At 38.0% G+C, this 16,525-nt stretch overlaps 1 protein-coding gene across 1 annotated transcript in view; it reads right to left on the reverse strand.

Annotated features, from left to right (window-relative positions):
• Positions 1–12,045: 12,045 nt before the first annotated feature.
• Positions 12,046–16,525, reverse strand: part of PCSK5 (proprotein convertase subtilisin/kexin type 5) — a gene marked incomplete at its 5' end in the record, with an annotated part of 193,704 nt that continues 189,224 nt past the window's right edge. The window contains 4 exons of the mRNA XM_082335751.1: positions 12,046–12,178; positions 14,020–14,135; positions 15,154–15,283; positions 15,822–15,919. Coding sequence (XP_082191877.1) covers positions 12,063–12,178; positions 14,020–14,135; positions 15,154–15,283; positions 15,822–15,919 — 460 coding nt within the window. The 3' untranslated portion in view covers positions 12,046–12,062. The remainder of the gene's footprint in view (positions 12,179–14,019; positions 14,136–15,153; positions 15,284–15,821; positions 15,920–16,525) is intronic.

The following is a 16,525-nucleotide window of genomic DNA, read 5'->3' on the forward strand; positions in this document are numbered from 1 at the left end:
AGTTGGTGCTCCCCAGACCTCTAGCTATAATGTGTTTTGTCCCCCTCCCAAGCTGCTGCTGGAAGACTCCACATCTAAAAGACCTAGGCTCTCATTTAGGCTGAATGAAAATTTGGTGCCCAAGTGCCTGTTTGGACTTGAAAAAACAAATTTGTATTATACGAATTGTTGCCTTAAAACTGAGATAAAGATATAAACACTTCCAGATCGTGAATGCACTAGTACTATTATGGCACCAAGTGCGAAGTTTGCCTTTTTATTTACTGAATATTAATAAAAATATTGCTACAAACTGGTAAGCTGTATGCTTCATAACTCTCAAGAGCAGAGATATTTGGTAAGTAGCATGAATTCTGTATCTGTGTGGGGACAGTAAATCAGTTTATCAAACAGTTTTAGAAAGCTCAAGATTGAGTCTTTTATGTCAGTTTTTTATGGGAAAAATTATTCTAACTGAGTCTATATATTTGAGAGAATTAGCTGTTCCTTTATTCTTAAGTAATGGAAGAGGTTGGGCACAGAGTCCTATGTTAATACATAAACCCTGCAGTTTCTATGGATACGTCAATATGGAGAAACTCTTTCCACTTGCATTGTACTTTTCATGCTTAAGGAGAAGGGACCAGTATAGTTATAAAGGCATACCAACTGGAACATCCAACCAACTGTGGGCCAGAGCTGAGGTACCCAAAATGTAGTTAAAGATACAATTTTCATTTTGTAAAGGTTAGTGTGTCTCCAGAAGAAAGGAAAAACGTAAAAGACAAGCTAAAAGCCAGTGACAAAGCCATATAAAACATGAAGACAGTGCTCCTCTTAGGCTGGTCTGGGATCAGTGCTAACTGGGAAGAAGTTCAGAACTGGGAACAAATGAACAATCTCTCGGTAAGATCAGGGAAAGAGAAATCTGTGTATGCATATACATTCACATATTTTTCTAGTTCTCATTATCCAAAAAACATTTTGTATATATATATTTACATGCATTTATGTAATCCCACACATGTTCATACAGGCCAAACCTTGAATCGTGTAAATTGACATAATTCCATGGAAGTGGTGTAGTTTTCTGAACTGCAACACTGTACCTTGTATGATAGATTGTTTTATAAAGGACTAATGGTAAAAACTACCAATTGTATAACTGTTTGACATCGAATTCAGCAGGATTCTGAATTTATCCAGATATTACTGAGATAAAATGTTGTATTGATGAATAAATATCACAGTACAGAGTATTTATAATTCTCACTTTCTAGAAAAAAAGACTGTGGCCTGCTGTCCAGTAGGTCATCAGGCCATTGACAGATTTGCTTAATGTAGGCCTCTTCAGTCTTTCTGATACATATTCAGAGGGTATAACATGGAATCCCATGATCTCAAATGCTTTATGAGATTTTAAAATATAATTTGATACATACATATATACACACACATATATTTAGACAATACACAACCATGAAAAAATGCAGTATGTGGAAGGTCTTCCTATTGCAGGTCTGGTGCCTCAGTGCTTTATACTACCAGGTTTACATCACTGGGAAATCTGTCAGGGCAGTGTTGTTAAATAATTGCTTCCCTGATGTTGTTTTGTGATACATGTTAGAAAAACTGTTTGTTTCTCCAGTCCTTCACTTTATTTACTGGCACTGCGTGGATGCTTACCCATCGGACCTGAGCTACCAACTCATATACCTCAGCTATGCCCAGTCAAATCCTTCCCACATGGTAGAAGTGCTTAGTTTTAAAAGGTTTTTGTTATTTTTTTGTTACACCTTTCATTGGAAGTGCTGTAATTCATTTCAGCTGTGCTGGAATAGTGCCAGGAAGACCAGTTCTCTGCTTACTTTATGCTCTGAGTTGAAGCATTTTAAAGCATACTATTATAAGAATGTGCACTGGAAAATACTGACATATTAGGTCCTCTGAATTGCAAGTCACATCTAGAGCTGAAGATCTGCCACTAAATGTTAACATAATAGTTTTTAGTGGATATTCAAAGAGTTAATACTGAAATGCAACTTTAAAGAAGACTTTTAAACTATTCCACAAGGCCGTTCAATTGCTTGCCAGAGTTCCTTATGGGCGATATATTTCTTTACAAATCTTGCTAGATAAATACAAATTACCAAAACCTCAACTCTCTTTTTTTTTCCTTCTATATTAAAATTCTTTGTCTGTCCAACACACATAATGGGGGAATACTCTCTTCAATGCATCTCAGCTATGCCTTCAATCAGGCAATGCTCATCAGTTAGTTATGTTGGATCATCCCATATTAACCTTCATTTATTTCTCAATTCTGTTACCTTGTCATGTTATTTAAAAACATTTGTCACCTTGTTTAAAAAAAGGAACCGAAGATATTATAGGAATAAGGCTATGTTAACAGACATAATGCCTCATAGTGGGAAGATTTTAATGTATATTTTTTTGTGTCCCTAATTAGAAACATTTAATTCCACATCTGGGCCACATCAGGTTGCAGGCTGTGCCTTTAACTGCATACAAAAGCCTACACTTACAGTGAGTTCGTATCAGTTGATATGATGCATTTTAACATGAGCTAAGGACAATTATCTCCTATTAAGGAGGCAGAAAAATGGAGTTGCAGTAAGATCATCAAGTTAGGGTGTAATAGCAAACTAGAACCTGTCTCTCCTGAGTCCCAGACTAGGGCACTGTTGTAGTTACCAGGTTATTGCTATGTCTTTGCATAAGCAGTGTTAAGCGTACAGCCCTTATCTTGTCACTATTTCTCTCCTGCTTTCCAAAAGCTGTGCCATTCATTGACAACACATAGTGTTTCAGGAGAACAGTTAGATGAGTGTTGGAATATCCTTGTAGGTTATGACTGGAGAGATACAATTTTATGTGCTGGCAGTCATAAATGAATCTTTCTCTTGTAGCCCCCCCATGAGACTTAGTCACTGCCAGTCATGTGTTACTTCCTCACTTTTCTTAATCAAAACAGCACTTTATCTAATTTAAAAATGTTCATTGGTTGTCTTCTATAGCATTGCCCCAGTGGCTTTTCTTTATAATCAATGGAAAAAATTACCTTATTTCCTCCCTTTTGCTTGTTCACTTTCATGGGAACCTGGATATGGATTTTGTACTTAGGCTTTTGTATGTAATCTTATGGGTTACAAAAGTTTCACAGAGCAGATAAAGAAACATCGATCAGAATTGTTTTTCATCAGTCAGCAATGAGAAGCAAGAGCATTTGGTCTTAGGGAGCTCTCTGCTTCTTCCATGTTTGGCCTCGATACATTTTATTTTGGCTGGCTCATGCAACCAACTCCTTGAGTTTTGCTGAAGAAATATTTATCCATAAAGCTTAAGTCCATAAGGAACTTAGATTAACTTGCATATAACAAGCCATTAAAATTCACCCTGAGGATTCCTCTTAAAGTTATCCCTCTGTTTAGCCCAAAGGCTTAATGTTTGATAGATTACAGCTCCCTGAAAGAGATCCTGTCTTCATCTTGAAAATGTTAGGACATAGAGATTACGGCATTTCCTTTCCCCCCAGATTTTGGGCAGTCATACAAAATTTGAGCCTGGTTTCTAATTATTTGTCTAGCTTCAGCTTTCAGCCTCCTGCTCATTATTCTTCTCCACTAAGTCATTTTACACAATGACCAAATTTCTGTCTCCCTATTTGGATGTGCTGAAGGGACAAAGAAGATACCCTTCATGGGCAAAACTTTGGGGTCCTATGATTTGAGGTGATAAGCAGGATTCAAGAGTGGAAGTCTTCTTTTCAAAAGTGCTCTAGGCAGTGAACCAGAAGGCTGAAATTAGGATGTTGGTTCCTAAGTCACTGAAGACCCACCTTGTGCCAAGGGACAAAACTGAACCTTGAAAAGGGCTGAACATCTCTTCCCTGAACAGTGGTGTGAGGAGCTGAGTGTGATATAATGATTTTAGGATGAAAGACCCTTTTGTTGCAGGATTAGCTGAGATCACACAGAGCCTCAGGTTAGCTTTAATCGTGATAGGCAGGAGAGAGGCAACTGCCTTTATCAACTACACTATCTTACACAGCCCTCTATTCTTTCCCCTGCAGAATAAAAATATTTACATTAGCCAAAGCTGCCCTTTTTGCTGACACAAAGGGATTTTCCCCCCTCTTTACTCTGTGTGTTTCTTCCCTCATTTCTACGTAGTATTTATACAATAGATGTTAGAAACCCATTGAAGAGCCAGAGCCCTCAAGGGTACTGAGTGGGCATAAATAGATTCCAGAAAGACATTTTTTAGCATTTTAAAAAATCATCTTTAAACCTCCATTTGTACAATTTTTTTTTAGCATTTTAAAAATCAGCTTTAAACCTCCTTTTGTACTAATAATGTGGATGCCTGGAAGTAAAAGCTGGCAAGGATCCCTTGCCTGTGTAAGCACAATGGTCAGAGCCTGGCAAGGTGTTTCTACAGCTCACCTGGAGCCTGAAATTTGACAGCCCCATGAGAAAGTGGGAAGGGGAATGGCACAATCCCGATCTGCATTGCTGACACTGTTCTGTACCCTTCTCACTTGAAGGAGGAGGAAATACTATGTCACAGTCAAAATTTTAGACTGACAATTGAAAAAATTCTGTTTAGCCTCTCCATTTTTTGGAGTTTTCCAACTGGAAATTTCCCTGTCTGATCTTGTCAAGCTTCCTATTTTTTCATGAAGCTCAGTAGCTGGGAATTTCCTAAAGGGCAGTTGAATGGAGACACCTGAATCTCACTGAAAATTATCTCATTGTGCTGATAGTACTGCTTTGGAAATCCAGGTAGTTTCCTGTGAAATACACAAAAGAAAGGTGGAAGCTGACTGTATACATTGAGTAAAGCTGGTGTTATTTGCACCTGGAGTACACTAAAGATAGGACCTTTCAGTGCTGGAGGAAAACATGTGTCATACTCCAACCATGGTAACATGATGTCTCTCTCCTATGTCATACAGCAAGGAGTATGTAATTTGTATATGCAGAGCCTTCCCTGTCCACAGGATTTCTGCAGTCTGACTTGGATAGACATAAACCTGAAATGGGAAGGAGCTGGATGTCTCAGGGCAGTGTTTCAGTGGTGTCATCCATCTTAAACAGAGATCCCTGCGCAGAGTGTTTGTACTGGAGATCTCCAACTTAATCAGGATGTGAACACAGATCTGCTGATCTGCTGATAACTGGGCAGATTTCAGCAGGCAAACTTTTGCCCTGACAAGATATAACAACATAGATTCATACTGATAATCAAATGCAATTTCTGTTTAATTTGCGGAGTTGAATATATATTAAAGCCTGAAAGAAATCTGCCAAAAAGATACAAGTTTATCTCCTTGGAAGTAAGGATCAGATCAAATTAAGTCTTTTAATCAGAGGTATAAAGGAATAAATTTTATTCCTATCTGTAACTCTTCAGCCAACTCAATACCCTTACATTGGTGAGCTTCTCTTGCTTAAAATCTCTTCTGGTTCCTCATCTCCACTATAAGCATTTCAGGAATATCCAAGGTTATCGCTTTTGATGAAAAAGCACAGTCCAGGATGTTCCCTTTAATGATCATGTTCCCTGCTGAGGGTGCAGAAACGGGTAAATGACACAGCCCTTCTAATTCAGATACAGGTAGAAACAGGCTTTGTGGCACTGTTTGGCTACAGGAGCTCTTTGAACCCTTCTTTCAGCCTTGGGATTGAAAGCATTCAGGGAGGCTGTGATAGAGGGAGATCCAGCAAGAGCTGCATTTACACAACTTCAGTTTAGTATGGTCTTGCTCTTGGAGTAAGAAAAGGGGCTACTTTATTTGGGAATGAATATTTGAGTTACTTATGTCTTTTGATCCAGTGGCTTTGCACAGAACAGCACATTAGCATGGTCACAAGCACCATGGCTGACAGCAACGTGATCCATGGGGACTGGCAACCAGGTGCTAGACTTTCCTTCCAACCCACATCTCAAAGAACATCTGCAGGCATCAGGAACAGGGCAGTGGGCAGGCCAAGCACAATTGGAAGTGGAAAAGATATGCAGTATTATTTGAATTGTAACTAAATCACAATAGTCACGCTTCAGTGAACATTCAGTGCTATTATTGAGTTTCCATGATGGAGCCATTAATTCTCCTTGGGTAAATAAATATTCACCACCGGTCAATGATGTTCCAGCTTCTCCCCCCCAGGCTGATGGGAAAAATGGGTACTTAATCAACTCATTGCGTAACACCATAAAGCAAAGACATCTACTGTGTTTTGTGACAGGACAGTACTTTTTGCTTTGAAAAGTGATGTTGTTTTCCCAGAAGACCTTCAACAAATCCATCCCCCAAACACTGAGAAACACTGATAAATAAATGATTGTACAAGGGGCATTCTTCTAAGCTGTGCCTTGCCCATCTTTGGCAGCAAAATGCATGAGCTGCTTATAAAAAAAGAGATTTAACAAAAACCAGCTTTTGGTGTGGCACTGAGAGGCTGCAATTGCTGCTTACTGGAATTGGTTTTTTTAAATGCTCAGAGCCTTCTCACCATAATATGCTTTCCTTTGACTACATTTCCCATGCTAGAAGTGAAAATTGCCTCCATTTTTATGCAATAAACATTGCTTTCTAATCCAGAAAGAAAGTCCTTACACGATTGTTTCAATCATAGTGTGGCTATTAAAATATAATTCTGTGGTGGTGTCTGCTACCCTTGCACAGCAGGTGAACATTACTGCAGTCTCTCTGGCTTTATCCCGAGGATTTCAAAACAGTTTCCCTAGTGAGACTCAATGTTGCTGTGCTCTGAGACTTCACAGAAATGTCCCTGGATCTCAACAGATCTGAATTCTCTTTGCTCATCAGTGTGGAACCAATGGTGGAAATGCAGGTGTTGGTTGTACTTCCACGGGTTGGATGCAATCCTAAGGTTCAGAGCCTTAGTTTGTTCGCAAGGACACTGTGTTGCTACTCACAATTCTTTAGTCCTTGCTAATGAGGAGGATTTAAGCCCCAATACATTCTCATGACAGGTGGTAGTAAATAATCAGATAATAAATTTCATCAAAAATTGAAATCTCCCAAGATAGTTTAAGTAAGACAAGTAAATTAAAATTATGCCAAACAGAAATTAGTTTTTCCCCTGATAAACAAAATGTTAATCAAAAATACATTTTCAACCATTTTTTTCATATATTGAAACTGCATATTCTGAACAAGCTCATGCAAGTTATTGGTATCGGTTTCTTTTTGATGAAAACTTGACTAGGATTTGTCTTTGTATGCTGTAAAACTTTTTTAATGATTGCTTAAAATATTTTGCACAAACATCTAATGGCAGAACTTTTCTTGATTCATTCTGTACCAATGACATGACAATGACATATCAAGTATAAATATAAGGCATGGTAATGTATCACAGACAAGTTATTGTTCCGCGAGGTGCACTGCAAATTGAAAGCTTTGACTCATACAAGCAGTTACTTAAATGTCTTTACAGGAATCTTGAATTTATAACAGGCCTTCTTACAGTCATTCAGTTCATAAAATAATTTCATTAAAAAAAGTAGCAGATAGTTACCTAAAGTGGCCACTCATACAGATAATGCTCACTCTGTTTGTGATGTGGCTATTAAGAGGATTAACTTGGTCATCACCAGTTGCAAGTTGTATTTAGTGATGGGTAAAACTGCTGTAGCCAGCTCTAGTATCTCTGTATATAGGTTTCCTCATCTTCAAGGCTCATACCTCTTGTCATTACCTGACAATGTGGAACAAGCAGCAGCCCTGCTATTACACAATATATTCAGTAGCAGGGGTTGCTCAGAATTTCACAGGACATTGGAAAATTACAATCTCAACAGAAATTGGGGTAGTCTGTAAGGTCTCATAGGAAAATCTTTATTAGAAAAGAGTGTTCTCCATGGGGGGTGTGTGTTTGTTTGCAAAGCCTTCCCAGAAAGAGGCAGGATGTGCCAGCGGAGACTGGTGTGTGGGTAGGTAGGGTCTAAGCCAAGAGCCACAGGAGGTACTGGTCAGAAGCATAACGTTTACACCGACATATCGAGGCAGGTATCTGATTTGCTGATCCCACAACACTGGTGTGTGGCTGAGGTGGAGAGCTGCAGCTAGAAAGGGAGTAAGGCTGTAACCCCATTGCAGAAAAAGAAACACTTCTATTATAAAATGATACCCTCACACAACAGGCTTCTGCAGGATGTTCTGCATGTCTGGGGAATGCTAAACTTTTCTGGTTAAAAATAGTGTTAGCACATATATGAGATTATTTTTTTTTGGACCAAAGCTGTCATTGTCTTTGAAACTTTTAGTAAAGAAGAGGTCTAGTTGGGTGTCCAGTTTGCATTTAAATCAAGGATTGTGTAAGGATTCTCCTAAATAGACATGAACTGGCAACTACTTTACCATGGAAGCGACATGTCTTACCTAGAAGAGCATCTTCACTTTGTCATTGTTTTTTGACTTGTGATATAAATAAGGCAGAAATCAATGAACAGATTTGGACTGATGCCATCCACAGTCCTTTCAGACATGGAGAAAGATATCATTTTGTTCATGCTTAGCAGCTTCTGATCTTCCTAAAATGGTCCATATCTGTTCTGCATGCCAACAACACAGTGTCAAATACTGAACACTCCAAGCTACTCACCATTGAATTAGAGAGGGAGGATCGATCACCTAAGAAAACTCTGCAGCTTGGAACAAACCAGCTTCCTTCAATTGCAATCCTGTTGCTGCAGCAATTCTCTTGTACAAGGACTAACTATAGTGCTGCTTACGAATTCTGCTTGCATCTGGCCACTGCTATTAAAGCATCACAAATAAAAATGTTCAAAGAGTCTGAGCTGACACCAGAAAGTACTGGTTTTCAGCCTAAAACTCAGTTCTATGCTTACTTGTCTGTGAGACTTCGCAGCTCAACATTTACAGATATGGCCTCTACGGCAAACTTCTTTGGCCGGAGCTATAATAGATTACTTATCACTCTTTGTATGTTTCGTACCCAAAGAAGATAAATCTCGACAATAAAAGACACCACAATTGATTGAATTTCTCATACCAGTTGGAAGATGAAGGTGGGGTGGGAGCTGAAAGAAGCTCTTCATGCAGTATTGGTGTAAGGAAGATTAGGCCAACCCTTTTTCCAGGTGTGGTCTTACCAAACTACTGCTAAGAATGTGCCATCCCACATACGCTTGCTCCCAGGGCTGACAGGGAAACTGTGAGAATGATGACCTAACTCCTTGTTTTGAAACCCAGTTGGTGACAATGAGGTGTATAAGGCTGAAAAGTGGGTTTTTTTCAGGAAATCCTTTACCTGGCCTCAGTGAATGTGCTTAAAATGTCATCTGAATATACAACTTCTTGGATAATCTTGCCATTTCAATCTCCACTCAAGTTGTAGGACTAAGTGGGAAATGAACGAGAGCATCAGCTAATGTCAATGGAGGATCTCACCCTGCAGGGGTCACAGATGAGTCTACGTGGAGCCCTTTTGATCTACTGGCAAGGACAGACAGCCTGCTGTTCTCAAGTGGCAGTCTGGCGTTGTGATCTGAGGTGTACTGGATGTGAGTATTGGCATGTGAACAGATATCAATATCTCACTGTGCAAATGGCCACGCATGACTGCAAAGATGAAACCTTCCTCCTAAACTGTCTGAGCTAATAGGTAGTTATGCATTTCACTTTTTAATCCTAAGAGATCAGGCTCATCACAAACTCTTACAGGTCAGAGGAAGCCAACTTGTTACCCACTAGGGTTCAGACATGGCTGTACTGCTACTACACAAAAGGTGTCCTCCATGGAAACCAGACATTTCTGCAATCATAAATTCCATCACTTAAAACAACAAACATCCGCAATAAAATTAAACACCTTTACCCTCCCAATTTACTTCAATGACTTGCATGTGGTATCTAAGTACTCTATACCATAAAGCTACCTGTGCCCTTCAACAAAGATATTTTACATATAGATTATCAACATGTTTTTCCAGACCAAAAGAACAGGAATTTAGGTTAATTTAATAGAAAAAATAAAATATGGAATAACATTGATTTTGGCCAATATCAATTACAACAGAACTACCCTATTTTACAAATAACAACTGAACATTTTACACATGTACAGTATTTTTTCAGTAAAAATGAATTTGGATATAACAACGTGTGTTTTTTTAAAGAAAACAAAGATATTAATTTTTCTCTATAATAGTGTTAGAGGCATTTGTAAGTATCCAAACAAATTCTTTACAATCCATTACATTAAATCTCAATTATGAATATATATTTATATATAATATATATATATAATATTAACTTAAACTTTGAAAGCATTATGTTCTAGTTAAACATGTTATACTGAGAAATGAGGCAGTAATAGACTAGTAGTTAAACTAGCACAAATTGAATTATTTTAAATTTAAATGTTTATCAGGAAATTTGTAATGGGCACAAAAGGAGCTTGATTGGCCCCCTGTCATACTGAACCAGGTTGTAATAGTTTATGTGCTCTCCACCAAAGGTGGCACATCATTACCTTTAGGTTTGTACCCATTCATTTGTAAAACTTCCACAATAATTTTTGATCCTCTTTATTATCTAACATTTACATGCTTAAACACCTGCAATCCATTTTCTATTTGTGTTTCCTCTAAAGATAACTAAGAAAGACACTTTGCACGTTTTAAGTATTATCCCCTGAAAACAGTATCTTTGAAGTTCAATTTTCTGTTTTCTGCTAAATGACTGTCTCTTGAACAGTATGCTAATGCAACTGATGAAGACATATTAAACAGAAATTTGTACTGGCAGCCGTGCGCCTGGGTAAAGAGAGAAAGGCAGCGGCTGCTTCTCTCACCACCCAGGATGGTTTTACAGTGAGGTAACTCCATTGGCCTGAGCAGGACTATTCCTGCTGAAATTTCTATTGTGAGCAGTTAAAAGCAGATTCAGGCCAATCATGACGATCGTTACACCAAGAGAACCATTGATTTATTGCCCTATATGTAATTATTCCTGGAGATGTATATGGCATAATTATAAATCCAGTCCTGTAAACACATCCTGTTGCATATAGTCACACTGACATTTATGTATGGGCACTATGAAATAGCTCCATATATCTGTATGATAATATCCCCTTTTTTGTGAAAGTTACAAGACAACAATAATTTATGAATACTTCTTACATGTTAGCAACGTTTTCTGACTTTTGAGCGTATACATTACTCTCGCTTATGCAAACCAAGAGAAGTAGTATCTTTTTAATTTGTTCACTACAGGAACAATGTTTATTTTAAAGTTTATTTGAAATAGCTTTGACAATTTAAAAAAATAAAATAAAAATCCTAGCATATCTGTTAATAAGCTAGCTGTCTAAAAATGAAATCTATATGACCAAAACCACATTTTGGGCAAACATATATACATACTGCATGTGATACAAAAAACAGCACACAGCAGAGGAAGTAAGAAATAAATGTGTGCAGAAATGTTCACTTTTCTTTTTTTAAATACTGTTACAAAAGGGGCAGAACTTAGTCCTGCATCTAATGATATTTCTGATCCCCTCAGGAACTCAAGTTCCCCCTGTCAATACATATAGCACAAAAAAGACTAATGCAAACATTTTTGTATTGTTTAGTTTTAATCCATGTAAACTTGTGTTGTATTCTTGAAACACTCTTTAAACATCTTGAAGGGGAAAGAAGCAGGAAAAAAAGGGAAGAAAAAGGACCTTCAAAAAACAGGAATAATCCTAAGGTTGACAGGAAATCAAATCATGAGTTAAACGTTAATTTTGGCATCAAATGCTTTGGTCACACAATACTGACTCTGTGATCCTGGATGCTCAGCTCTAGACACCCAGTTATGAAAGGTAGGTGTGTTGTAGTTTTTCCATTTAAGTTCCAACAAACAGTTCACCATCTCCCCAGACAAAGAGGGGGGAGAGAGAGAGGTGGCTTTCTTTTTTTTTTTTTCTTTTTTTTTTTTTTCCTTTTTTCCTTTTTCAATAATACGGATTAATCTATAAGTCTACAGGAGCAGGAGGACGCTGGGAGGTGTCAGTTCACCCCTTGTGCGTACATGTTCTGCAACACAATTGCTGAAGCACTTTCCGCTGGCAGAGATTGTTCTTTTTCACCAGCATACAGAATCCTCCCTCGGCCCAGGACTCTTCCGTGGCTTCCGGAGGGCAGCAGCAAGAGAAGGAGGGGAGGTTGAAGGTTTGGAGAGCATGGCGTGTACAATGGAAGAAGATTTAATTGGTCAGACAGGCAGATTTGGTTGAAGAGACCATTCAGGAGCAGGTAGCAAGTAGGAAATTTGGTCCATCAAAAGGAATTTCAGTCAACAGCATTTTTTTTTTTTTTTTTCAGGAAGAGATATTGTGTGGTCCGACAGGGAATGATTGGTATCCATTTGTGAAAAAGAAAAAAAGATTAGAAACAGAATAATTAGAAAACAGTGATATTTACAGCAAAGGAATTTGTTCTCAATTTTTATGAATCAAAAGAATAAAACAGTCAAACCACAGAAAAAGAATAAAACATTCTCAACAGAAACACAAATCCTATAGAGTGAGTTAGACTAGCAACCAGTGCTTGATTGCCAGTCAGTGAAATGAGACCCTCTATGCTTTGTAAATTAACAGAAAAAAAAAACAAACCTTCTGAACTTTCATTGGCTACCCTAGACTGTTGAGAACACGAGCTGTGTGGTGGGATCCAGCATGGTGCATTGCAATTGCCTGAAGGCCCACACACTGATATGTTCCCCTTTCATGGCAGCTGCACTTGGAAGAATGGGGGAGACGCTACTGAGATGGGGCGTCCCTAGTCTTGGGCAACTACATGTGTATCTGATTGAAGTTGCATGTGTACAAATGAGGACAGTTTCATCCAACCACATTAAAGACCAAACTGGTATGTCAAATGTTTGCATTGCAGAATTTAACTGCAATACCATGCTGAGACTGTGCTTACTCAAAACTCTTAGCATTACACTTCCTCTTCATTTGTCTGTCTATATCTGACCTTCTCTGGACTTGCTCTAGATTACAATGACACTTCTAATGTCCTGACGTGAAAAGGTCTCATGACTCGTTTACCAATACCTGTAATGTAACTTTACAATGGACAGGATACTTTTAAAGGTTTGAAGGCCTAAATTCCAACAGGAGATGTAAGGACCACAGAAACAAGACTCAGCCCTGCACTCTTTCTGTTTTCTTTTTTTAAGTCTTTGGTAAAACTCTTACTAAATCTAGTGGAAATGAGCTGTACCCAAGAGTCATTGTTAGCTTTTTGTACATCAGATGTCAGGTCTCTTCCACATGGCTTAACACTGGACTTTGTTCTGGTATGATTTTCCTGTTGGACTGCACTTGTTGGGCTGTATCTCCAAGTAATTCACATAGTAACATTTTTGGGGAAGCACGGTGTTACCTAAGTGTCTCTGTAATTGTGACATTTGAAAGGAATATTAGTGAATAATTAAGCCAATCATATGCAATAAGAATGCTATCTTGATTGCCACAGAGAACGTGGAGGAAGTTCGAAACTCCACCACAAATTGGTGCCCCCTATTTCAGAATTCTTTTGTTCTCATTACCCTTTCACATAATTCAAGCAATACTGCAGGCACTTAAAATCCTTTCTACTTACCAGCATTTTCACAGTTTAAAGTGGCAAAATAGATGTGATTCTACTGATAGTACACTAGGGCCTTCATATAAAAATCTTTTGAAAGCAATGGCTTTTGAAAAACAGACAAGGAAGGAAAAGTAGGTTGTTGGCAGGGGGGAATCCTAGGAAAATTCAGGTAAAGTGGATGTGACTAATCTTGTTAATGCATGCAAATGTAGTTTTCTCCTTTTCATAAACCTGAAAAAATTAAGAAGTAATGTAGACCTCAAATCAAGACTGTAACAAAAGAAAAGAAAAGAAACAGACCAAACCAACCCAATACATATAAAAAAAGAAGCTGACAGTGGTAAAACGATCTTTTCAGAGAATTGCACTCACCATCCTTGCAGACAGTTCCCACTACACAGACACCAGTGTCTAGGTTATAGCCACTTGGACAGCTTGTACAGTTTCTGTCTCCTTGACCACTGCAATCCAAACAGCTGGCATCGCATCTGAAAGACAATGGCAGGAATTGGTCTTACGGCCTCCTCACATATAAGAGCTCCTAGGAGACCTCTTCTGTATCGCAAAGGGCTTGTTTGCTGCTCTAATAACAATAATAATAATTAAAAATAATTAACTTCCTCTGCAACCCAGTCCTGCCTTTTTCCTCCAACCGCTTTCTGTTCACACTCTTTTACTAAACAGCTGCATTATTCTAGTATTTTGTAACTACGCAGAACTAATCAACAAAAGTATTAAGCTGATCATGCATACGTGCACCAGCAAGGTATGAGCTAAAGCGGCAGGATGGAAAAGACTGACCTGCTGCCCAGTCCTTTCATCAGCTTTCTGGGTCCATCATATTTTCATTGTGTATTGATAAATTTTTTGTGTGGAAACCTGTAACACATGGTGATTGCCTTCCTGCCCTGAACTCAAAGTGAGTCAATAATAAATGATTCCAAAGGGCAACAAATGGTATTTATTTAACAAAGAATGGAATAGAAAAAAAATGTCCCCTCCTTGCACAGCACAGCCTTGTCCAAGATTTGTCCACCCATTTGTACATTGAGTCAAGTCAGCTATTCTGGACAGTAATCTGGTAATATACTTGTGCCATTGTTTGTGAATATGCAGCTGAAGAACTGAAATGGTCCTTATGAATAGTAATTAACTTGCAATTTAAAAAAACCCAACTTAATTTGACTATTTTGGTTTGTTACTCAGAAATGCAGATCCTCTGCCAGATTTGCAAATTTTACATTTCTATGGATGTCTGCTTAGATTCTCACTACAGGCTTTTTTAAAGCGAAGGACAGACATATACGTCCAAGAAAAAACACTTTTAGAAGACCTGCATGAATATAACTCAGACTAAAATGAAAAAAAAAAAAAAGCTTTTCCTTCATTTGCTTAGCATGTAATATATTTTTCCTATTTTTTGAAGTCAGTAGCATTTTATGTTCTCATAAGTATTAACTTTTTCAACACAGTAATAGCTAATATTCTGCCAAACATCAGACATACCTTTTGCAGCTTTTGTATCCACTTTCAGCAGAGTGATCAAGGTAGTAACCACTACTACAGGACTGTACACATCTTCCATCTTCCATAAAATAACCCTGTGTGCAGTTTATACAGGCATCTACTCCAGCACCTTAAACCAGAAAGAAAACACATTGTATTACTGGCTAGTTCCTCTTATTGCCTAACAGACACCACCTCTAACTGTAGCAAAATTTTACAATTTTGGGAACTATGTTTTACCTGCCTTACTTTCTTTCAAACAGTAACATCAAGCAATAAAGGTACATGGTTAGAATAAACAACATTACATAATTTCAGTATATCTTTTTCTGAAATAAATGGCTGTTGGTAGTTCTAAAGTTCACACAAAACCTATCAGTCATTATTCCATCCCAGAAGGAAAATGGAGGGCATTACTGGAAATCAGAATGAGCTCTGCTAAAAGGGAAAAAAAAAAAAAAGGGAAAAAAGAGAAAAAAAGAAAAAAAAGAGTGTATGTACACTTTCAATTAGAAAACTTAGATTTTCATGTTAGCTGAAAGAGTTCTGCTGTATTAAAAATATATTAAAGAACTATCAAGAGAATTAAGTTTTTATATGTAAACAATCACGTTATACTGTAACTGTGATATAGTAGAATAAAATCAGAGCTAAAAATAGTGGGGTACCTGCACATGTTGCACAGGAACGGTGACATGGTTCACATTCTTTACCATTATGGTATTTTCCTTCTTCACAGCGGATAGCACATTTAGTGCCATGCAAACTATTGTAGAAAGGAAAAAAGCACAGTGTTTGGGCAGATAACAGCAACAGAGGACAACGAGGTCATGCACAAACCAATAGTTCTCTTTTATTAAAAGAACTATCCATATATTAGAATTCACCAGCTTCCTTCATTGGTCATATGTTATAAATTTAGAGACAGCAATCACTTCAAGTGGGAATGAAATGCAGTTTTGCCCATGGTGAAATACAGAAACTGTTTACAAACTCATTGTAAATACTACCAAGTAGTAGGGGCCAGAAAAGAAAATGAATAATGCCAAAGAGTACTAAAAATTCAGCCATGTAAAATGCAATTACCCACAAGGAATTTGGCACAGGGTCAGCACCACTGTATTAAAAAAAATGCAAAGGGACTTGTTAACAAAATCTCATGCTTCTCTTGAAAGACCAGTAGCATCTCCTGATACTATTGCTACAGCACAGGCTAAGAACAGATTCACAGTGAAGGAAATCACCACCTCTTTCTGCAATAGCAGTTTCCTTTGAAACCTCCTAACTGAATGCCAGTTCTGAGTGGCCTGGGAGATTTGTCAAGATTACAGTCAGAGGTATTCTGCCTGCAGGCACTTCTGAGAGACAGCAC

Source organism: Platalea leucorodia (assembly GCF_965183815.1).
Source record: "Platalea leucorodia genome assembly, chromosome: Z".
NCBI lineage: Eukaryota > Metazoa > Chordata > Aves > Pelecaniformes > Threskiornithidae > Platalea > Platalea leucorodia.